General features: G+C 42.1%; 1 protein-coding gene across 2 annotated transcripts in view; it reads left to right on the forward strand.

Annotated features, from left to right (window-relative positions):
- LOC137306589 (regulation of nuclear pre-mRNA domain-containing protein 2-like) overlaps window positions 1-23,269 on the forward strand; it is a 67,338-nt gene that overhangs the window by 23,167 nt on the left and 20,902 nt on the right. The window contains exons 2-9 of one of the 2 annotated variants that reach the window (XM_067975883.1): window positions 1,996-2,125; window positions 10,577-10,677; window positions 15,261-15,299; window positions 16,602-16,654; window positions 18,772-18,898; window positions 19,675-19,850; window positions 21,426-21,717; window positions 22,722-22,940. In XM_067975883.1, coding sequence (XP_067831984.1) covers window positions 1,996-2,125; window positions 10,577-10,677; window positions 15,261-15,299; window positions 16,602-16,654; window positions 18,772-18,898; window positions 19,675-19,850; window positions 21,426-21,717; window positions 22,722-22,940 — 1,137 coding nt within the window. The remainder of the gene's footprint in view (window positions 1-1,995; window positions 2,126-10,576; window positions 10,678-15,260; window positions 15,300-16,601; window positions 16,655-18,771; window positions 18,899-19,674; window positions 19,851-21,425; window positions 21,718-22,721; window positions 22,941-23,269) is intronic. The other variant, XM_067975884.1, reaches the window with a different exon arrangement.

Below are 23,269 nucleotides of genomic sequence, written 5' to 3' on the forward strand. Positions count from 1 at the left end.
AGTATGCAAAAATAGTTTTAATGCAGCAGTTTCACTAATATTCTGTTCTGAATTTCTGATAAGTAATGTTTCGTGATAAACTAGTTACTGTGTAACAACCTGATTTATAAATCTGCTTATCTAGCTGTATCTAGACTAAAACACACAGCTTAATAGTGTATATACCCAGGTACAAGGTTATAAATTCAGGCCACCTCTTGGGGATTGAATGTAGGGGGAGGTCTTGTATGTGAATCATGTTGGTAGGCTATATTGTGGCTCAATCTGGGAAACTCTTCACCCGTTGCTGGCCTGGTTCCACTTTCCTTTAATTCCCCAGCACCTCTTTATATTTTCTAGCTCCCAGTATCCTACTCCCTGCTTATGGCATCTGTGGAACAGTCATTGCACATTAAAATTAAATTCCTCACTCTCTGGGGCGCTGTGATAACTGATGGGTCATAGATTTTTTTGTGGGTTACATAATTGGGTGATAGATTCCCCCCCCCCCCCCCCCCCAGTTTTCCATATTGGCTTTTTTTTAAAAACTTTTTTTTAACCTGCTCCTCTTACTTTTTCTTCCTCTAACCCCCCCCAGGCAAGTATACTATGGAGCGGCCAAAAAGGAAAGGAAAATATTTTTAAAAGGAATTGGGGAAGAAAGCCATAGTATTTTCCAAAATTAACTCATCGTTTAAGTAGCTTTAAAGAGATTGCTATAACAAAGTACTTTTAGTTTGAATGATTCAGTCCAACTTTTACAATGATCGCTACTTTATTGTGGCTTGTAGTTGGTGACTTGTTGATTGTGGTATTTTCCAGTTGCTGGTTGATCAGTCCATTTCACATTCTAATCTGATGGTCTCTTATGCTGAAGCTGTTGGAATTGGAATGCGAAGCTACTACCAAAGTAGGTGGCAGTCAGTCACGCCCATGGCTTAAAGTGGTCATTGTGGCAGGGCTTAGGTTTCAGTTGTTTTGTCCTTTTACATTGCATTTTAAGTGGGTTTCACACAAGTGTCCAAACTTTCATTTTCATGTATTGAGTATCCCACAGTTTTCCATTTCTTCAGCTGAGAATGAATTACAGGGTTTTTGGTGCTTTACAGCAGCTTTACGTTCAAGCTATAATAAATGCACCTTTTGGGGCAATGGCTTTTGGTGCGTGCACATTTAAAACCAATGATGGTGATGATCTATGCAGATAAAGCATGACCACAGTCAGAGAGAACAATTTAGGACTGGTAACAAAGTATTAAAGCTGAAGGGCAGGGGAATGGGACCAATTGGATAGCTTTTTCAAAAAGCCGGCACAGGCACGATGCGCTGAATGGCCTCCTGTGCTGTATCATTGTATAATTCTATGAAATGTGTTCTGAGATTGTGAAGTTTTGGATGAAGCCTGTCCTTATGGAATCAATATTCTCACTGACTTATGGGAAGAGAAAGCCCAAAACAGAAATAGAAGTAAAATATGGCAAGCACTTGTAAATTCAAAGTAATACATAGCTAGCTAAGGAAAAGAGAAAGTTTTAATTGATCAGTTTACATAGTAATTCCTGCGACTGTACTGTGGCTGTGATTGTCACCCATAGATGGCTCTTACAAGCCACCTCTGTGCCCATGAGAGGCACAAACCAGAATAATTCTGAAAGACAGATGCAGTTTTCGTCTTAACAATTATTATTAGTGGGAACAGTGAGAGTCAAATGTGAAAATTACTTCCTGTAACTAAGCACCAGAGTTTTGTTATGGCCCTACTTGAGGTTGGAAACACATCAAAAGGACAAAGCCTAAATATAATAGATTTTGTGTGTGTGATCTAAGATTGAAATTGCTCTGCAACCAGCAGTCATTTATTACTTGTGCCACTGGCCATTCATGTTTCACTCTGGTGTTGGTATTGTGCAGTGTAGAATATTTAATTTTGGTAAATTGGAGAATTATATTACTCTTCTGCTCACCTTGGGGGGTAATGTCACAAATTAATAAAGCTTTCTGTTTCTCTTTTCTTAGCTTCAATCCCTCATCGACTGAACCTTTTCTATGTTGCCAACGATGTTATTCAGAACTGCAAAAGGAAAAACGCAATTATTTTTCGAGATGCTTTTTCAGAGGTTCTAATTGAGGCAGGCAGTTTGGTGAGGTAAGTGAAGCAATTTTTTTTAAGGGTATTTTTATTTCTGTGGTGTATAACTTGAACTTTCTTGCCAATCACTTTTCTTGATTGAGAATGCCGCCTGTATGCAGGACTTCCCTCCTTGCTATGTGAAATGAGGAGTCTGTAGACTATGAATGATTTTCTTTTAATGTTTTCTTCCAGTTTTCTCTTCCCCTCCTGAAGGTGCTGACTTTTGCTGGGGTATTGTTTGAGGAACTGACCATCCTCCAGTACTTCACCCATGAATGAAAGTGACTTGGGAGCTTGGTGTTGGCAAACTATTTAACTGTAGGGGGCATCACGGACAAACTTGCATGTGTTTACACTTACCACCAGGAGTAAGGGAATAGGGATCAGTAGCAGGAACCCTGACTGATTTTACTTTTGTTTTTTCCCCCTTCTCCATAATGCAATCCGTGCCACTGGATTCAGAATCCGCACCCTCTATCACCGACTGTGGCTGCAGTATGCACTATCTACAGTATGCCCTGCAGCGACTCACCAGTGTTACTTCAATGGCATTTCCCTCCATCCAAGCCTGTACCACTAAGAAGGACAAATACAGCAGTGTTATGGGAACACCATTACCATTAGTTTCTCACCATCCTAACTTGGACATATGTTGCCATTCCTTCATTGTAACTGGGTCAGGATCCTGGGTTCTCTGCTGGGCACCATTACTACAAGGACTGTAACAGTTCAGGAAGATGGCCCACCACCAACTTCTCAGGACCTCATAAATGAGGCCTTGCTAGTGTTACTCATATCCTAAAAACAAATAATAAAAATGCAGAGGTGCTGATGCCAATTGCAGCATCCCTACTGCCTGATGATCTACTAACCAGCAGAGACGAGGGATTGAAGTTAGGGTTTTTTGGTTTGTGGTTTAGCATAGCCCTGGACAGTACAGTTACCTGCTAAGTAATCAGACGAGAGGTCTCTGAATGATATTATTTGGAATTAATTTCTGTTTTCTCGGGCAAATTATAAAAAAAAGTTTTTTTTTATGTTGCAGTCGGGACAGATTTGCAAACTTACAAAGTTATTAATTTTCTAATTCTCCCCACTATAGAGGCTTAAAATTAAAAGTGGGTAGAACTGTTGATGTGCTGGTCAAGCTTAGAACCAATAACCGATTGGGACATTATAAATGCAAAGTAGTGTGGATTGGCATTTGGAATTTACAAGATATCCAGTGCAAAGACTGTTCATTTATTTGAGGTTATTTTGTATCCTGTGGGCATGCCCTTGGAGTACAGTGGTAACATCATATAGTGTTCTTGGAATTAGATTTTTTTTTTCCTTTTGTCAATTTTCTTGCCATCTCTCCTGCAGATGTTGACTTCTCACAGGGGTACAGTGCCTGTCATGCCATTGCTCTTCTAAGTGGCCATTGTTTATGTGTGAGCTTGATGGTGTGTGTCGGCAGGCTATTTTACCACGGGAAGCATCACGGCCAACCCTGATCCAGTCCTCAACCACTGTTCTTGCACAGACATTTTCCAGCAAGGGTCACTGGATGAGTGATGAATGACAACCGTGGCTGGTTTTCCCCAGTGCCTCCTCCCCCCACGTTCCCGGGACCTTTGGATGCTGAGGTCAGTTGTAATTCCCCAATGCCACCCTGGCTGAAATCAGCCACTGGCGGGTGGATCCCGGGACTTTCCTGGTCCGATTGGCTCAACACGTCAACCTGCTGAGCCAACAGGGAAGTGCTGTAGTTCTTTTCAGAAAGTTTCTCCTGTGTGTGCATGCGCTTGTGAGTGTGAGAGTGATAATAGAAGAACTATATTTTCCAGACCAGCCCATTTTAATCATTGCTGCTTTTACTGCCCTCATTATTTTAGTGCTGTATTTCTTTCTTTTAGATTTGAGATCTTTTTTACTACATGCTTCAATGCGAGATCAATGTGATTGTGCTGGCTTTTTGTGTGATTAGAATATCTGTGGAGACACAGAAATGCTTCACAGCATTTTCAGTCTGATAAGAGAAGAAGCTGACAAACCTTTGATTTAAAAACTTATTTTTCATTCATTGTCTGCATAAATCTGATTGTGAAATTTAAAGAATGTGTTTGATTAGTATTCTGTTTTTCTGGGAAACAGCTAATGTTTGCAGATTTAAGAAATTTAGTGCTGGTAACCCTGCTGATACAAATGGCTGGGTGAAGTTACTAAGCCTGACTAGGAAAAGATTTGGATTAAGATCAGAACATTTCACACTATGGGTAATGCATCATGTGGGGTGGTATTGTACTGAGCATACAAACCTGAAAGTTATTGATCTGAATTTGATGATTGCTTTTTGAATTAGCCGCTACTGATTTTAGTTTGGATGGGCCATTTATTTCCTTTTATTAATGCCACCCTATCCCACCAGTTTGTCCCTATCCCACCAGTTTGTATACGGGATCCTGGGCTTTATAAATAGAGGCATTGAGTACTAAAGCAAGGAGGCTATGATACATCTTTATAAAACGCTGGTTTGGCCACAACTGGAGTATTGTGTCCAATTCTGGACACCGCACTTTAGGAAGGATGTGAAGGCCTTAGGGAGGGTGCACAAAAGATTTACTCGACTGGTTCCAGGGATGAGGGACTTGAGTTATGTGGAGAAACTGGGGTTGTTCTCCTTAGAGCAGAGAAGGTTGAGAGGAGATTTGATAAAGGTGTACAAAATCATGAGGGGTCTCTAGACAGAGTAGATAGAGAGAAACTGTTCCCATTGGCGGAAGGGTCGAGAACCAGAGGACACAGATTTAAGGTGATTGGTAAAAGAACCAAAGGCGACATGAGGAAAAGCTTTTTTACGCAGCGAGTGGTTATGATCCGGAATGCACTGCCTGAAAGGGTGGTGGAAGCAGATTCAATCATGGCTTTCAAAAGGGAATTGGATAAGTACTTGAAGGGAAAAAATTTGCAGGGCTACGGGGAGAGGTCAGGGGAGTGGGACTAACTGGATTGCTCTTGCAGAGAGCCGGCATGGGCTCAACAGGCCGAATGCCCTCCTTCTGTGCTGTAACCGTTCTATGATATGACAGGACAAACCTAAAGGACATGGGTTTGATTCTCAGTCTTTGCTGAATTAACTGATCTCAACTGGGGTAACAGTTGGGTACTAAATTCACCTCACCGCCCTGTGCTAGGAGGAGTTTGAACAAAACAGCCATAGTTCCCACTCGTGATCACTATCCAGTGACCCCCTTACTGGAAGGTAATTTGACCCCGAAATGAGTTTCCGACCCCATATCTGCTCCATCATCACCTACTTCCATCTCCGTAACATCGTCCGTCTCCACCCCTGCCTCAGCTCATCTTTTTTTTTTATTCGTTCATGGGATGGCGAGGCCGGCATTTATTGCCCATCCCTAATTGCCCCGAGAAGGTAATGGTGAGCCGCCTTCTTGAACCGCTGCAGTCCGTGTGGTGAAGTCTGCTGTTAAAACCCTCATCCATGCCGTTGTTACCTCTAGACTTGACTATTCCAGTGCTTTCCTGGCTGGCCTCCCATCATCCATCCTCTATAAACTTGAGCTCATTCAAAACTCTGCCGACCGTATCCTAACTCGCACCAAGTTCTGTTCACCCATCACCCCTGTGCACGCTGATCTATGTTTGCTCTCAGTCCAGTAATGCCTGGATTTTAAAATTCTCATATTTGTTTTCAAATTCCTCCATGGTCTCGACCCTCCCTATCTGTAAACTCCTCCAGCCCTACAACCCTCCGAGATCTCTGCGCTCCTCAAATTCTGGCCTCTTGCGCATCCCCGATTTTCATCGCGGCCGTGCCTTCAGCTGCCTAGGCCTTAAGCTGTACAATTCCCTCCCTAAACCTCTCCACCTCGCTCCTCCTTTAAGACACTCCTTAAAACCTACCTCTTTGACCAAGCTTTTGGTCACCTGTCTTAATATCTCCTTATGTGGCTCAGTGTCAAATTTTGTTTGATAACCCTCCTGTGAAGCGCCTTGAGATGTTTTATCACATTAAAGGCGCAGTAAAAATGCAAGTTGTTATTGAAAGTTGGCTGAGAATAATATTGTGCTTGATTGTGACGTCTCCATGGTTGAATGACCTGCCAACACTCACTGTCTAGGCTCTCACTTTAAGAATGGCCACTTGGGCTGCTGCTTCCTGTGCACGTACCCTAGTAAGAGTCAGCACCTTCAGGAGAGGAGAAGAGAAACTTGGAGGGAGACGATGCCACAACTATGTATTTAATCCAGTTGCCTCGCACAATTGAACTCGGCAGCACCACATCTGGATGAATTACTGAATATTTTAATGATGTGGAGATGCCGGTGATGGACTGGGGTTGACAATTGTAAACAATTTTACAACACCAAGTTATAGTCCAGCAATTTTATTTTAAATTCACAAGCTTTCGGAGGCTTCCTCCTTCGTCACATCGTTCACCTGAGGAAGGAGGAAGCCTCCGAAAGCTTGTGAATTTAAAATAAAATTGCTGGACTATAACTTGGTGTTGTAAAATTGTTTACAATTGAATATTTTAAAGCAGTCTGTTTATTGAATACACATTTGTTGTAATAGCAGTTTTTTTGACTCTGGTAAGCTGGAGATTTGCCAATTGAACTTAATGAAAACAAATAGAGAATGTATATTGTATTGTTATAGGGAACAAAAATGACATTTTTAGAAAAGAGAACAAGTCAGAATGGGATTGATCAGTTCGTTTAAAATTGGAATCCTAGGTGTTTAGGAAGGTCAGGTATCTTAGGAATTGGTGCCTTTTATTGAGGAACTGGAATAGGTGCAAAACCAAATTGAACTGATTAAAATTCAACAGTTTCTTACTAAAGCAGGCTATTTTTTTACATCTATTATAAGCTGCCTTTCTTGTACATGACCAGTTGAAATATGTGTATTGAGTATCAATCTAACAATGTTGTCACTAGGATTTCAGTAAAGTGTAATAATGATGGTGCATGAAAAGCATCCAACCAGTACACTAGCTTTTGACTTTTCAAGCGTTGGTTATATCAGAAGAGGGGCATTTTAAGCTGGACACAGTGCTTTCACATTACTGTAGGGTCTGAATCTTGAGAGAGTGAACTATGTGCCACCAGCCTACCACGTTTGTGTAGCTCACTGATTCCAGCTTCCATGTAGGCAGCTCTCTTTTTAAAAAAAACTGTTGTTCTCTGCATGCATGGATGTTTTGTACTGGCACTATGACCCTTTCAGCACTGTGCATGCATCACTGTGAATCTTGATCAGTAGTCCTGTGTGTTTGTGTCATAACATAAGCATGTTGAACAGCTCAAGTCCAATAAAGAAAGAAAACAGAATGAAAGACTTGCATTTATATAGTGCCTTTCACGACCTCTTTACAGCTAATGGAGTACTTTTAAAATGGAGTCACCATTGTAAAGAAGGAAGTTGGAACCCCGGTGCTGGGTCAGAGACCCACAACATTGCATTAAATGTTCACTTAAAGAAAGTCTATTTGTAAATTGTAAAACCATTCACATCATGAACTATAAAAGGGCGATTAGTGATATTGGATGTAATTGGGGAATAGAAGAGGAGAACTGGTCTATGTAATAAACTGTTACATGATGAGGCTTACAAGATTACAAAGTGTTTAAATGTTATCTCAATAATAAGCTATCTTTAGTTACAATTGCATTTGAGAAATTTATTTGCCTTTGCATGTCCATATATGTGCATCCTAAACTTGACACTGGTGTAATTAAGCATGTTTATACCTCTCTATCTCTTTTTTTTTGTTTGTTGTTTTTTTTGGTGATTTGTATATTCTGTGAGACCTGGCAGGTAACACCTGTCTGTCTGCACACTGATTGCCTTGGCAACGGGCAGTTGAAAAAACTGTCTGTACTCACCAAGCATTGTTCTGTGAATTATAAATGCGACTTCATTTCGAGGATTTCATTTCCACATCGTTCACCTGAGGAAGGAGGTAGCCTCCGAAAGCTTGTGAATTTAAAATAAAATTGCTGGACTATAACTTGGTGTTGTAAAATTGTTTACAGTAATTAAGATTGAGAGAGTTCCTGCTAAAGAGCTAGCACCTGCACAATATGCAGATAGGAGACAATGATATGAACAGATGGTTTACCATGAGCTAAATGACCTCTTTCTGTGCTATAATTTCTATGATCCAAGAATGAGAGCCTGCAGCTAGTATAAATAAATTATGAAAGCACCTTTTTTTGTCCTGTATTGAACTGATGAATACTTTGCTGAAATTTCAACCCTGAATATTCATTAACTATCTCTTCCATTGGTCTATGGAATTGGATGAAACTTCTGCTCATAGTGTGGTCACCTGTTAGCCTGTTGCTAACCTGTTAATGTCCTCTTAAAATTTTCTCATAGTTTGACATGCCCCCTAGTTCATCATCATTGTCCACAAGCTTGTATATCATTTCTCTTGTGTCTATGTCTAACTTACTTTTGTAAATAGACAACAGAGGTCCCAGCACAGATCCATGGGTCACACCATTGTCCACACTCACATCTTTATTTTCTGTCCCGTAGCTAGCTCTCTACCCATGCGGCTACATTTCCTTGGATACCATGTGCCTTAATTTTTGTTACAAGTCTTTAATGTAGCACCTTATCAAATGCCTTCTGAAAATCCAGTGCCACCCCTTTATCTGTACACTCTGATTTCCTCAAAAAGTACAATTAGTCAAGTGGTCCACTACAAATCCATGCTAACTGTCCCTGATTAGCCCATTTCTCTTTAAATGTTCATTAATTCCATTGCGTAATATGGTATCTAGAAGTTTACCCACAACTGAGTTAGGAATAACTGGCCTATCATTTCCTGGCACATCCCTTTCCCCTCTTTTGAGTGTAACATTAGTCACCCTTCAGTTTTTTTTCTGACAGAAGTTAAGGCCTAAAAAGAAGTTTAGTGCAGAGACAGAGTGACCTGAATCTGGAGAAGCATGCAGTGAAATCATAAATGGATTTCAACAATTCATGGCAGTTATAGAAAATTGAAACTACACATACATGGATAACTGAAATCATTGCATAATATTTTTAAAAGTGGCCAAATCAACTTGACAGGAATTCGTACAAAGAATATTTGGAAAGGTAAATTTGGGATATTTTAAATAATTGCCACTGAACATGTCCACCATGCAAAGTGCTGTCAACTGCTTAACTTAGTAACTCCGTATAGGTAAAGATGCCTTGCAGTCCCAGGGTGAAACTTCACATACTGTTTGTACTTGGAACACTCTTCCAGAACGTGTTGTTGGTTGAAGCTCTGTCCCGGTGCACCAAGGTCTAGATATGGAGTTAACCATCACTTGATGAAGCAGTGATGTGGAGATGCCGGTGATGGACTGGGGTTGACAATTGTACCTGAGGAAGGAGGAAGCCTCCGAAAGCTTGTGAATTTAAAATAAAATTGCTGGACTATAACTTGGTGTTGTAAAATTGTTTACAATTGATGAAGCAGGGTTGTTATAGCATGAATTAGATTAGGAGAAATCTCTGGCTTTTCTGTTCGTACTGGAGTGCAATTTCTCCAGGTGATCCCTCTTCTCCCCACAGCAACTGGCCAAATTTGTGGTATACCTGTCCTTGTTAGTTGTCTCCAGCTACGTGCTATTGTGCCAACAGATGTGCAAAAAGCCCTACAGTGGTGCATTTTATACTGACACGAATAAATGTAACCTGCTCAAAGCAACCTTATTTTTTTTCTTCTCAAGTCGGATATTGGCAAACCTTTGTAATTACAAGTTCTCAGCCAATTTGCAAACTGAATTTGATAATAGACACTGGCTTGCTAAGTTCCTGCAGCCTGTTTCAGGGGATATGGGACAGAAACCAACTAGCGATGTTGCTTTCTTATTTTTTTAAAGGGGACGGTTAGTGTAAAGAGAAGAACTTGCACAGATGGGCAAGTTTTGCAGTGAAATCCAAAACTGGGCCAACACAGGTAATGAAATTGAAACAGAAAATGCTAGAAATGCACAGCAGGTTAGGCAACATCTGTAAAGAGAAAAGACGTTTTGGGTGTGTACCCTTCATCAGAACTGAAGCCTGAAAGATAAACAGGCATTTTAGGAAGGTTGGGGAAACAAATAGAAAATGAGGGTGAGGGAGGAGATCAGCAGATGGATTAGTTGATCTGCAAAATGCTTAATAGAAAGTAATTTGATATGAAAGATCATTAGTAAGATGGTGCAGAGATTTAAAAAAAGAGAAAAGAATGTGGGAATGGGGACAGCACAGGAGAGATCCACACAAACAAAATGTACTCTTCCCTTTGTCCTTTTCATATAATAAGCTTGGACCCAACACTTGATAAATCTGAGGAGACTCAAATAACAATCTTAATCAGTCACCCAAGTGTAAAAAGCTAAGTAAAATGTTCGTGGTTCCAAACTAGTACTAATTCACAAATGTTCTTTTACTTTTTTGGCTTTTTTTAGGGATCCTTCCATTCGCAAATCAGTGGAGCGAATATTTACAATATGGGAGCAGAGGAGCGTCTACCCAGAGGAATTGATTGTGGACCTGCGAGCTGCTCTTGGTGAGGGCAGTTTGTGTAAAAAAAAAAGACTGTACGGTGTTGGTTCCAGAAATGTTCAGAAGATATTTGATTTTTTTTATATAAAAAGCAGGATACTTCACCCTAAACGGTAACACAACTCAATTATTCAAGACCCTTCTTACTGGTGGGCATTACTGCAAGCTTGTAGTCACTTTATAGCCACAGAGCTATATTAACTGACGCAATAAGTGAATTCTCTGTTCTTTGTTTGGTCTTCTGCTCCATCCCCTCTCCTCGTGTAACATCCCATTTCCCAGGCAGGAGAGCTGACAGGTGCCGGAACTGGAAGGCACGTGTGACCTTGTGCCATGTGGCAAAGCAAGCGCTTTACCAGTTTGTGAGATGCTATACAATACTATTCAGCACCTGCGAGCTGTCAGTCCAGTAACCTTGTTAAACAGGTGCTTTCCATGGACGCAGTTACAGTAAGGTACTGTATTCTGGAGGGTGCTGTGGTCGGGAGTTCCATGCATTTCAGTAGCCATGGTGTAGAATTGTAACACACCTCACTGTATTTGACGTGAAGGGTTATTTAAAACTTTGGACCTATCCTACACAAAACTTCTAAGCAATAGGTGCCCATATGTTTGGAACCTGGCCTGTAGGAGTTACTCATGTTCTGGAGGGTAGCTAATAATTTGAAGTTTGTACGCGCACCAGCTGATCTGTTGCTAACTATCCCGCAGTTATAATGCATTGTATATTCCCAAAGATCAGAACATGACAGTCCCAGTTAGGGATATTGCTATCCCTCACAAATACTCCCTACTCTCTAACATTGACCGCCTCTACCTCTACCTCTGCCTCAGCCCATCTGCCACTGAAAACCTCATAAGCCTTTTACATCTCCAAACTAAATTACTCCAATGCTCTCCTGGCTGGGCTCTCATCCTTCCACCCTCCATAAACTTCAGCTTATCCCTCTCTATCATTGTAGCTTCCTCCAGGCCCATCCCCGAACTTTTTGTTACTCTGACTTCGGCCTCTGTGCATCTCCCCCATCCTTCTCCCCACCATTGGTGACGGTATCTTCAGCTACATAGGTACCAGCTATCTGTAATTGCCTCCCTAAATCCTTCCATCTCTACTCCTTTAAGACCCTGCTTAAAACCCACCCCCTTGACCAAGCTTTTGATCACCCCTTGTAATCTCTTCTCCTTTTGCTCAGCATCTGATTTTCCTTACACAACTGTAAAACACCTTTGGACGTTGTCCTACGTTAAAGGTGCCAAATAAATACAAGTTTTGTTCAAAAATAAATATGAGAATCCTTTTTTGTTTTTTGTGACACTCATTTATTTACTTCAGGGTATGTGATTTAATTCTTGGGCAAACAATCTACAAAAGTTACATTCATTTTTTTTTTCTAAAGTAGAATCTTAAAAAGCAAAACTTGCCGGAATCCAACAACTGAACTGGGTAGCAGGAGTTTGGGAAGTAAGAAGCAGCAAATGAACGGTGGGTAGAGGGGAATAAGGGGAACCAAATCATTGCAAGAGAAGTAGAGAACCAGCAGAGAGAAAGGAACTGCAGCAACCATTAGTAGTGAATAGAAATCTTAAATTAGATTGAAAAAAATAAAAGTCCAGATGTACAAGAACAGTGCAAAGAAAATTGTGGAAACAGTTTCATTGTTTCCATCATTTTTTTGTGCGCTTAAACTTCCACACACTGGAAAAGCAACCAAAAAGGGATGTGTGTTTTTTTTTAAAAAAGGCCTGATACCATGGGATCACTGACCCAGTAACACTGGTGCTGTACTTTTCTCATAGAATCTTAAGTTTACGGCCCATCGTGCCGTTGCTAGTTTGGCAATTGGAACTGTCTAATCCCATTTCCCTGCCTTTTCCTTACATCCTTTTATATTCTGCCTTTTCAAATAATTATCCAAATTCCTTTTAATCGATGTTACAGTCTCCACCTCAACAGCCACTTGTGAAGTATTCCATATTCTAATAATCCTCTGTGTGAAAGAAAAATTCTTCTAACTTTACCCTTCACTCTTCCCGTTATGATCCTTGGTCTGTGCCCCCTTGTTAGTGATTCAGTGGTGGAAACAACCTTTCAATATTTATCCTCTCCAACCTTTTGATAATTTTGTAGACTTGCTGCTTAACCTTCAAGGTTCCAATGAAAACGATCCCCTTCTTCAAAGCTATAACCTCCCATTTCGGATACCGTTCTCGTGAACCTTCTATGTACCTTTTCCACAACTCAGTTACTCTGGAGGTGCCAAGAACTTTCTGTTTGTATCTTAAATTGGCCTCTCCTCAGTGTGCAGCAAAAAGTTAAGCCTAGTTTACAAGCTTCAGAATAATGATCCGTCCAATGCCACTGCTGGACCCACTCGTGGGTGCCAACTCTCTGCTTACATTCTTCTCCCTGATCATAAAAATGAAGGCAGCACATTAATTTTCCCCTACCTCAGATAGGAATATGATGGCAGGGTGGGAAGAGGCTTGTGTGGCATGTAAACACTGGAATAGACCAGTTAGACTGAAAGACTTGTTTGTGCTGTGGAATTCATGTAATTGTATGGAACTGTGTTTTGATTTTGTTGCTTTTGCAGGCGTTGTGGCAGTTTTTTCCTTTTCTTAGTCCAGACAAAACAAAATGTAACTTGGATAAAAACAGACAATGCTGGAAACACTCAGCAGGTCAGATAGCATCTGTGGAGAGCAAACAGAGTTAATGTTTCTGGTCGAAGACCTCTGATGAAAGGTCATCGACATGAAACGTTAACTCTCTTTCTCTCTCTCCACAGATGTCATCTGACCTGAGTATTTCTAGCATTTTCTGTTTTTATTTTTATTTCCAGCATCTGCGGTTTTTTGCTTTTCTTAAAATGTAACCAGGAGCTGCAGTAGGGTAACAATCGATGACGAAACTAACACTGATGCCAGTTTCGGTTGTACTGCTGTTAAATGCAGAGAAACACACACCCACACATTATATAAATTGTGCATTTCTTTATGCTTTAACTAATTAAAAAATTGCTGAGGGATGCCAAAGTAAGTGCATAACAAAACCCAGAGTTAGAGGTCATAAACATGCATTGGAGCAAAGCTATTAATGACCAAGCTCACCAAATCATTGTCCTGTCAAGCAAGGAGTATTCATTTATGCAGTCAAGAGGCCTCTAATGACGACCAGGGTGTAAGGACTGGCTCGACACAAGCTAAGCACCCGCAAAGAAAGGGAGGAGGGGTATAGCCTTATAAAATATAACCAATGAACTGCTAGGAACTTGTGCAGTATATCAAGAGATTGTGTTCCTAGTTTATGTTGTGTTCTTTTTAAAAAGGTCAAGGAAGCACAATGTTATAAAACAGGTAACATAATTGTGACCCACCGAAGGACATATTGTTAAAATGACAAATTGAGCTTGTGTGGCATTTATATTGTGACAGCTACTGATGTCTGTTCTGGTAACTTTTAACTTTGGAAAATTCAGCCTGCAGCAGGTTATATATCTTTCCTACCGTGCTTGTCTGTGAATTGCGAAATGCTTTGGTGTGTATATCGCACCACCATCTATGTATTTTATCTCTCCTTAAATGCAGATATGCAATTTGTATTGAAACAGCAGCCACCATTAAGGGCACAGTTTATACACTTGTGCTTTTTCAACAATTTTTATTCTACCCTCAAAATGCTGATTCTTGCTGGAGAATGGTTCCACTGACACCAGTAGCCCTTCAATACTTCCCCAAGGGACCATTCTTCTGTCCTGACCTAGACTGAGAGTGTTGACCGGCTATTTGACCGTGGAGAGCCGATCCCAGTCCATGCTCACCTAACGTTCACGCGCTTGCAGTTTCATGATCAGGAGCAAAAACCCTGGGTGATTTTCTCCTCTCTTTCCCCTTCCAACCCAAGGGCCAACTTTAGCACATAACTGTTGTTGTATTTGAGATTGCCTAACTCAGCCCAGACCATAAAATACTGGTCTGTCATCCCCCTCTGGTTACCCTCCAATTGTTAGGACCATGCCTACGTTTTATTTTAGCAAATTTTGTGAAAATAGAAATATTGCAGTTTGAGTATATAGGACTGCGCAGGCCATTGAGCAGAACAGATTTATATGAACCAATAGTTTACATCAAGTACCACTGATTGGTGTCCCAATGATGTGCACCACAGACTGAACGGGAAGCAGTTTCATGCTTGCAATTTCCCCACCTGACAATTTATCGATCTCAGTCACAGGACATGCCAAGCAGAGACAAAGCATTTCCCCACGGGCAGGAGCAATTGAACAACAACCTGCACAGCGTTTATATATCATTTGGGGAGAGGCGTCCATTTAAAACTAAATGAAGGAGGCAGAGGAGGAGACTGAAGGTGGGGGAGGGGGGTTCTATTTCTGCCGACTCTCACCAGTTAAAACCGTTTAATGAGGCCAGATGCTTTACACAAAATGTTTTTAATAGTTATTGCTTCCCTTATGTACAAATGCAAACAAAAGGTATCACGATGCAGTTCGGATCGATTGTTACAAAGACTTCAGACTAAGCACACAGGAAATTCACTATTTTTTCACTTGTTTCCATTCATTTTAGTGGGACGAAAGACAGCTGAATTTACAAAAGTGGCAACAGGTATGGAACAAATTTCAAGCAGTAGGAAAAATGAGATCAGAATCTCAAAATTAAAAATGTTTTATTAAATAATCTTTGTGACGTTGGGGAAGGAGGACTTGTGCTGTCCTCATGCCCTCACAATGCTGATAACAGAAGTTAAACATCAGACATTGTAAGTGTACTGGGTACCTTGTTCTTCTATCTTGTGACAGCTTAACCTGGCAGTGAAGTGTCTGTATATCTAATTAATTAAACCTTTGGCTGTGGTTAGTTAGTTGAGTGTTCAGGTCTGAGCTGCGTCTTCTGATATCCATACTCCAGTGTCTGTCTAACATGATGGTTTTCAAGCTTTACTTTGTAGGGGAACCTCTGCAGATATTGACATTCTCCTGGAATCCCATTGCCCTAACACTCGAAAGACATTGTCAGCCGGCCAAAGGGAAACAATGCTATTACTGCAGAGGTTTTTTTTTGAGTAGTGTACATTGGCAGAAATAACATGTTAGCTAGTCAGCAGAAATAATACAGATTTGACAACGCTGAGCTCCGTGCTTGCTATCTGTGGCATCCAGAACGCACCCGCCCCCCCCGATAGTTACTGGCACTTGTTGCAGTACTGTTTGATGGGTGCATCTGGTACCCCTGCCAAATGGCCATTCTTCATGTGGCAATGAGTGTTGGTAGTATATTCCTTTATAGGATTGGGAGGGGGCATATCTGCCATGTCAGATCCTGTCCTCATCTGATATCCACACGTGGACACTTTCCTCTAGTAGATGCTGGGTGGTAATCGGGTTAACCTCCTTCTCCTGTCGTAATCCAAGATCGCTAGGACCAGTACCTACTGCTCTCCTAGCTTTGGTCTGGGAGAATCGAATCTGAGACCTTATGTAAAATCATGTTTCAACGGGATGCTAATGCTGTAGTGTATAGTTTTGTGTGTATAGTAAAGGTTTACCAGGGAGTCATTACAGAGCAGTGGTATTGCCATGGGTTCAGATAACATCCAAACCAGAACTGAGCTGTCATGGCTTATAAAAATCACATCTGAGCCCTGAGGCAAAGCTGCTCCAGTGTATCTATTATTCTTTTGGTATTGAGTACTGTGACGCTTTGCTCTCATTTTTGGTTGACGGCATTTCTCGCTACGGATACCAGTGAGTGGCTGTGTATGATATGCACACCAAAAGATAAACACTAGTGATGTATTTGACACATCTACTTTTACGACTCACTGAAACCTTAGTGACGGCCCCGCAGAACTGTATTTTGGTGAGGCTGCTGTCTACACTGCTGATTGCATTTTCCCTTCCTTTACAGTGAGCAATAAAACCCGAGTAGTTGTGAAATCCAAGATACTCGCTGAGTTCAGGGTGAGTGTTTTATCATTTTATTTCCCAATTTTCTCCCCATCTCTTCTGAATGCTGGGGTACAGGTACAGCTGCCCTCTGACGCCTCACTGAAGTGCCCATTCTAAATGTGCGAGCCTGGATGGTCAATGCCAGCATTGGGCCATGGGAGGCATTTCAGCCTGTCCTCACCTGAAGCCCGCACATACACGCTTTCTAGGTGGGGTTACTGAACAGCGATCAGGAGCAGTAACAGCGACTGCTTATTTTTTCCCTTCCCTGGTCCAGAAGCACAGAGATTGATTTGTGGCATCCTTACCGTCATTCAGACTCAGATTAGCTAACTCAGCACAGATCAGAGATGGAACATGGGATCTGGTCTGTGCAGCCCAGTATCTCACGCAATTATCCACTCAACCATGTGGATTGAATGTGACTTATGAAGGGATTTTTTTTTTAGTCTTCATAGTCACTGAAAACCCTCACCATGACATGACCACACAGCTTTAAAATAATAGTTACACTTGTGTAGAATTTAAGAACGGATTTTATATGTTTAACTCCCCTCAGAGAGGGTGCAGTGATCTATATCACTGCAAAACACATTCATTAAAGTGAAGCAGCTCCCCCCACTTGCCCTGGTGATAGGAGTAAGAAAGACAAATAGATAACTCAGCCTTTTTGTGGTTAAAATCAGGCAGTGCAGTGTTAGTAGCAAGTGCTCCAAATGTATTGTCACCTTAATATTAACATTTCCTGCATCCCACCCCACCCCCCCAAACTTATCCCCTCCTGTGGTGACTTCTGATTTGGTACAGCTTCATGAGTGCTGGTATCCCTTCAGTACCTTGCCTTACTTGATGGGTGAGCCAAGACATGGGTCTCACCAGGCTATTCACCAGTGAAACCTGATCTTGTCCTTGCCCCATGTCCATACATGGGGTTACTGGATAGAGATTAGAAATGGGACCCGTGACTGATTTTCTTTCCTCAGCCCAGTGTCATTGAGGCCAATTACCGAGTCCCATTACTTGCCCTAGCTTAGATCAGTAAACTTGGCGCAGGGAGAGCCTTGACCGTCTTGGTCTGTATAGCGCGGTACCACATTATGCAGTGCATTCGCCCACTCAGTCACGAAGGAACTCCAGCTATAGCTGCTTACCGGCAGTATTACCATGATACTGTTGTATCCCTGTGCACCGTCAGTGTCCTGGTGGCTGTAATAGAAAGAAAGAAAGACTTGTATTTATATATGTAAAGAATCTTACAACACCAGGTTATAGTCCAACAATTTTATTTGAAAATCACAAGCTTTCGGGGGCTTTCTCCTATGTCACATTCACCTGACGAAGGAGAAAGCCTCCGAAAGCTTGTGATTTTCAAATAAAATTGTTGGACTATAACCTGGTGTTGTAAGATTCTTTACATTTGTCAACCCCAGTCCATCACCGGCATCTCCACATCATGTATTTATATAGCGCGTTCACGACCTCAAGACATCCCAAAGCATTTTAGAGCCAATTAAGTACTTTTGAAGTGTAGTTACTGTTGTAATGTAGGAAACGCGGCACCAATTTGCACACAGCAAGATCCCACAAAACAGCAATGAGGTAATGACCCGATAATTTTTTTTTTAGTGATGTTGGATGAGGGACAAATATTGGCCACGACACCGGGGAGAACTTCCTTGCTCCTCTTCGAAATAATGCAGTGTGATCTTTTACGTCAATTTAACGTCTCATCTGAAAGATGGCACCTCCAACAGTGCAGCACTCCCTCAGTACTGCACTGGAGTGTCAGCCTAGATCATGTGTTCAAGACTCTGGAGTGGGGCTCGAATGCACAACCTGCTGACTCAGAAGTGAAAGTGCTACCGACTGAGCCACGCTGACACAGTTAGAAAACAATAAACTTGGCACCTCCTTCTCCCAGCAGCTTGTGTTTATTACTGCAATGCTTCTCCGCTTGTACTTCATTTCCATGTCACATTTTTATAGTATTGAACATACAAGGTATGCCATGGCTTGTAAATGACCCTAGGGCAAAAGCAAAATAATAGGGACTAGTTCTTGAGGAGCAGTGGGAATTGAATCACAAACTTCACAGAAACTGACTTTGTGTTGTTCGTTTTCCACTGCAGCCGCAGGCACTGATTGATCAGCTGGGGTCATACAAACAAGCTGAGGATGAGCGAGAATTCAAAGAAAAGCAGCTTGGGACCCTCCGTGTGGACGTCTGTAGCACAGAGACATTGAAACGATTGAAAGGTAAAGCACAGAAACCAACATGAAGCAGGCAATAAATTAATCTATTGAATACTTGTAGAACGTCTGTTGTGGGGAGGGGTTTGAACATTATTTGTTTCACTACCTACATGTGTGCCTTTTTCAGTTTTAATGTACAAGTAGGTCTCCTGTGGAATTGCTCACTATCAGGATACAGTGGAATATGATGCCACCCAGTGGCTCCAACTTGCAATTAGAGTGCCACCGAGACCTATTTAAAGAAAGAACCCGCAGTTATACAGCGCTTTTTATGACCTCGGGACATCCTAAAGTGGTTCACAACCAATGAAGTACTTTTGAAGTGAAGTCACTGTTATAATGTTGGGAAATGTGGAAAATTGTTGATATACGCATAACCAAAAGTCATAATAACAGTAAGTGCAGTTTATGGACAGGAAAGTGTGTGTTCACAAGGTTTTATATGGAGTTATATATGGGTACACGGGATCTATATACTCTGCTTGAATTTCACTCTTGTGGTTTTTTGGAATCATCTTGAACCCCTCAATGAGATTTCATATCATAGTAATGTTTCAGCAGGAAAAGACCATTCATCCATCAAGCCTACCCTTCCAAACCTCCCATTGGTTTCCTTACATTGAGTCTGGAATTAATAGCTCTGCATCCCCTTTCCTAATAAGAGTTCATCCAGTCCTTTTTTAAAACCCTGCTGTGGTTTTCTGTTCCACAAGCCCCCACTGGTAGTTTGTACAGACTGGAAAGCTCACTTGTAGGAATGCCTCATTCTCTTTTTATAGATCGTGCTGGAGGGAAACGATTTTCCAAAGACTTTGAGGAATCCAGCTCAAAGTTGGAAGATTTCTGCGCTGAACTTGAGAGGGAGGTGAAGAAGACTCCACCACTGATCGAAGCGCTGGAAAATGCAGAGATATTCTATGAGGCTCAGTATAAGGAGGTGAAGATCGTAGCAAATGTAAGTGTCTATTTTACTTCATCTCAAACTTTCTCTGTGTGGGGAGACGTGCCGCAAATGTGCCCACACTGCTGGGGGATTCCTTGCAAATGTATCTCCTGAAACGTGTTTAATTACCTCTTGAACCCATTTACTGTCTGCTCCATTGGCCTTCCCTGGTAATTTATTCCACAACTCCTATTACCCTTCATGCAAAAGTTAGTTCTGCCTTACCCCCGAGTTCCTTACTTTTAAACTTGTGCCCCTTGTATTTGTATCACTCATAAGCATGGTGAACAATTTGCCTGGATCAACTTTTATCAGTTTCCTTCATAATCTTGACAACTTCAATTAGGTCACCTCGAAGTCTCCTGGTTTCCAAAGAAAAGAAGCCTGAACGATCCCTGAGTGACATGCAGACCCTGGCTAACAGGACAAGCAAGCAGTTTGCTCCCAAACCTTTGCCAGTGATGCTCTCTTCCAACCGCTGGTAGGTGCTGAAGAGTGGCCCCGAGGCATCTGCTCTGTCTCCTCGCCGTGATGCCCCTAAGCTAAAGCCCATGCCCTGTGAGTGTGGTTGCATCTGTTGGTGCCTCCCCTCTTAGGAAGCCCTACTTCATCACAGCTTGGATTAGTTGGTAAGCAGAATCTCCAATGGACTTGCACATGGCTTTTCTGTCATAATGGTTCCCAGGATCTCCTGAATAGCTGCAGAAGCTTTCAAGAAATGAGGATTAAAATAGGATATAAAGCTGTCAGGTGATGGTGGTGATTGAGTTGACCCTTGCTCAGTCTCCTTGATCAGTATTGGACTCTTGCCAATTTCAACATGGGGAGTGCTCAGTAAATTTCTCCTCGACGTCCTCCACACCTTTCTGCTATTCTGTACCATGTCAACACAAACAGAATAAAACACCCAATTGGAAGGGCAATTCAGGAAACTGTCCTTCCAAAGTTGAGTTGTGTCTGCAGAGAACATTTTGAACTACAAAACTAGGGTGAAATAGTGGTGGGAGCAGGTCTGTTACTGGGGTTGGAAACCTATCACACAACATTAAAAGATTTGGCTTAAATACAATTTCTCCTATATTGCGTTGATTCCAATAGTTACGTAAGCTTAGTGACATCACCAATGTCTAGGTGAACCTACATTTTGCCTTATGTAGATGGTCTCTAGCCAGTGTACTAAAGATATTCCACTAAGAGGAAAATGGCCAGTGTTACCTTTTGCTATTCGCATGCCACCTTCTTCTGAGTAACCAACACGAGACTTTAATTCATATTGTTCCTCTCCCCTGCGGTTTTTCCCTGCTTTATGAAGGTGCACATGCGTGCTGGATACACTCACAGGCACCAGCTGCCCTCCAGTAACCTCGGTGATCAGGAGCAGGGACCCTGGCTGTCCTCCTTACCCCTCTCGAGTTCCTCCTGTTGCTGCCCTGGCTCAGATTAAGTAACTCAGCACAAACCAGAGAAGAAACCTTCTAGCTTTTGATGTATTTTGTTTAGCTACTTATTGACTTAACTGAGCCATATGGGGAGCCGCATCCTGTTTTTTTTTATTCATCACTATTGCTATTTGCTATTTTCTCACAGGCGTACAAGACATTTGCCAACAGAGTCAACAACCTGAAGAAGAAGCTGGACCAACTGAAAACCACACTCCCGGATCCAGATGAGTCTCCCATTCCATCTCCCAGCATGGACGCTCCGTCACCGACTGGCTCCGAGTCCCCTGTCCGGCCCGTGGAGGAGATTGTCGTGGAGCCACTGAAGACGGTGGAGGAGAGCCCGGGGCCGCCAACACCCGAAGCCTCGGGCGATAACTGTGACGTTGAGGACATGGAGCTTTCAGACGATGAAGCAGCAGGAGCAGCAAACATCATAGGTACTAGTCATGGAAATAGCAGCCAGATGTTGTTCCTAATCAGAGGAACTAGCAAATTTATGCTGAGTATTAGATTGTTTTATCCCATCATAAGTTGTGATTTTTTTGTTTAATATGTTTCTTTAAAATAAAACATAAGGCTTTAATTTTCAGTTGAAAATGTCCCTCTCGTTTCCTACATTGACTGGTGCCATTAGTCAGTGCTAGCAGTTTTATTGCTTACTCAGTCTTCTCTTCCTCATGGCGTTTTGATCTGGGGTTCAGTTCCCCAGATCGGACACTGCTCCGATACATTGACCTGAATGGGTATTCTTCATGTACTGGCCTAGATGCCAGACCATTTGACAGTTGGAGACATCACAGGCCCGATCTTGTCCTCACAAAGCTGTAACTTTCCAGGAAGACTCACTTGATAGAAATGGGAATCCTGCAATAGCCCAGGGTACAGAGGCCTCTTGCAGTGCCCTTATCACTGCCTCCAGTTGAGTCTGTTAATGCAGCACAGAGCAAGAATTTAACATGGAATCTTCACAGTGTTTGTGGCTCAGCACAGCACCACATGGTGCATTTACCTACTAATCACTAGGGAACCCAACCAACTATGTTTTCATGTGAACACTCTAGCTCATTGCTCAACAAATGACAGTCAGAAATCAAGCTAGACCTCTCCTGGTGACTCTGAATATATCCAGTGAGTAGATGAGCATACGGACCCTGTCAGCTGGCGGGACAGTAGGGGTGCTACAATTAGCTTCAGTCCCCGTGGACCAGTGAGAGGAAAATGAACGAGGTTCTTGCTCCTGTTTCCTACTGTAAACTGAATATGTTCACACTCGGCGAGGACAGAATTTGGTCTAATTATGATGTCACATGACATCCTATTGTCTGGGCACATGAAGGACAAGAAAGCACCCAGAAGGGGGTGGGAAAAAATTGGCAGATAAATCAATCATGGGGAAAACATGATCCCACTTTGAATTTTTTTTTAAATCGTTGCCCTTTAGCAATAGAGAGTGAAGAGAAAAAGGAGGAGTCCAGTCCAAACACAGCGACAGCAGCAAGCGTGAGCCCACAACCAGAAAAAACATCCACGCCAGCAGAGACCCCGCAGGCAAAGAGCAACACTGTAACACCGCCCCTGGCTCTCCCAAACCTGGCAAACATCGACTTGGGCAAAATCAGCTCTATCCTTAGCAGCTTGACATCAGCGATGAAGAACACAGGTGAGAAATGTAGGGGCTTGCCAGAGACCACCCAACACAAATCACTGCAGGTTTTGTTTTATTTTAGGGGGTGGGTCGCAGGTTCCTTCATTACCTCCTCATGCAATGAGGTCTTGACAATTGAACTGAATAGGAAGACTGCTAGTTAATTAAAAAGGTATCCATCAGCCTGGCACAGTCGGTATCACACTTGCCTCTATCAGGAGATCGTGGCTTTAAGCCCCACTCCAGAGACTTGAACCCATAATCTAAGCTGACACTCCAGTTGCCGTGCTAAGGGAGTGCTGCATAGTCATTAGTGTGCTTTGGATGAGATGTTAAATTGAGGC

The sequence above is a fragment of the Heptranchias perlo genome, chromosome 44, assembly GCF_035084215.1.
Source record: "Heptranchias perlo isolate sHepPer1 chromosome 44, sHepPer1.hap1, whole genome shotgun sequence".
Taxonomy (NCBI): domain Eukaryota; kingdom Metazoa; phylum Chordata; class Chondrichthyes; order Hexanchiformes; family Hexanchidae; genus Heptranchias; species Heptranchias perlo.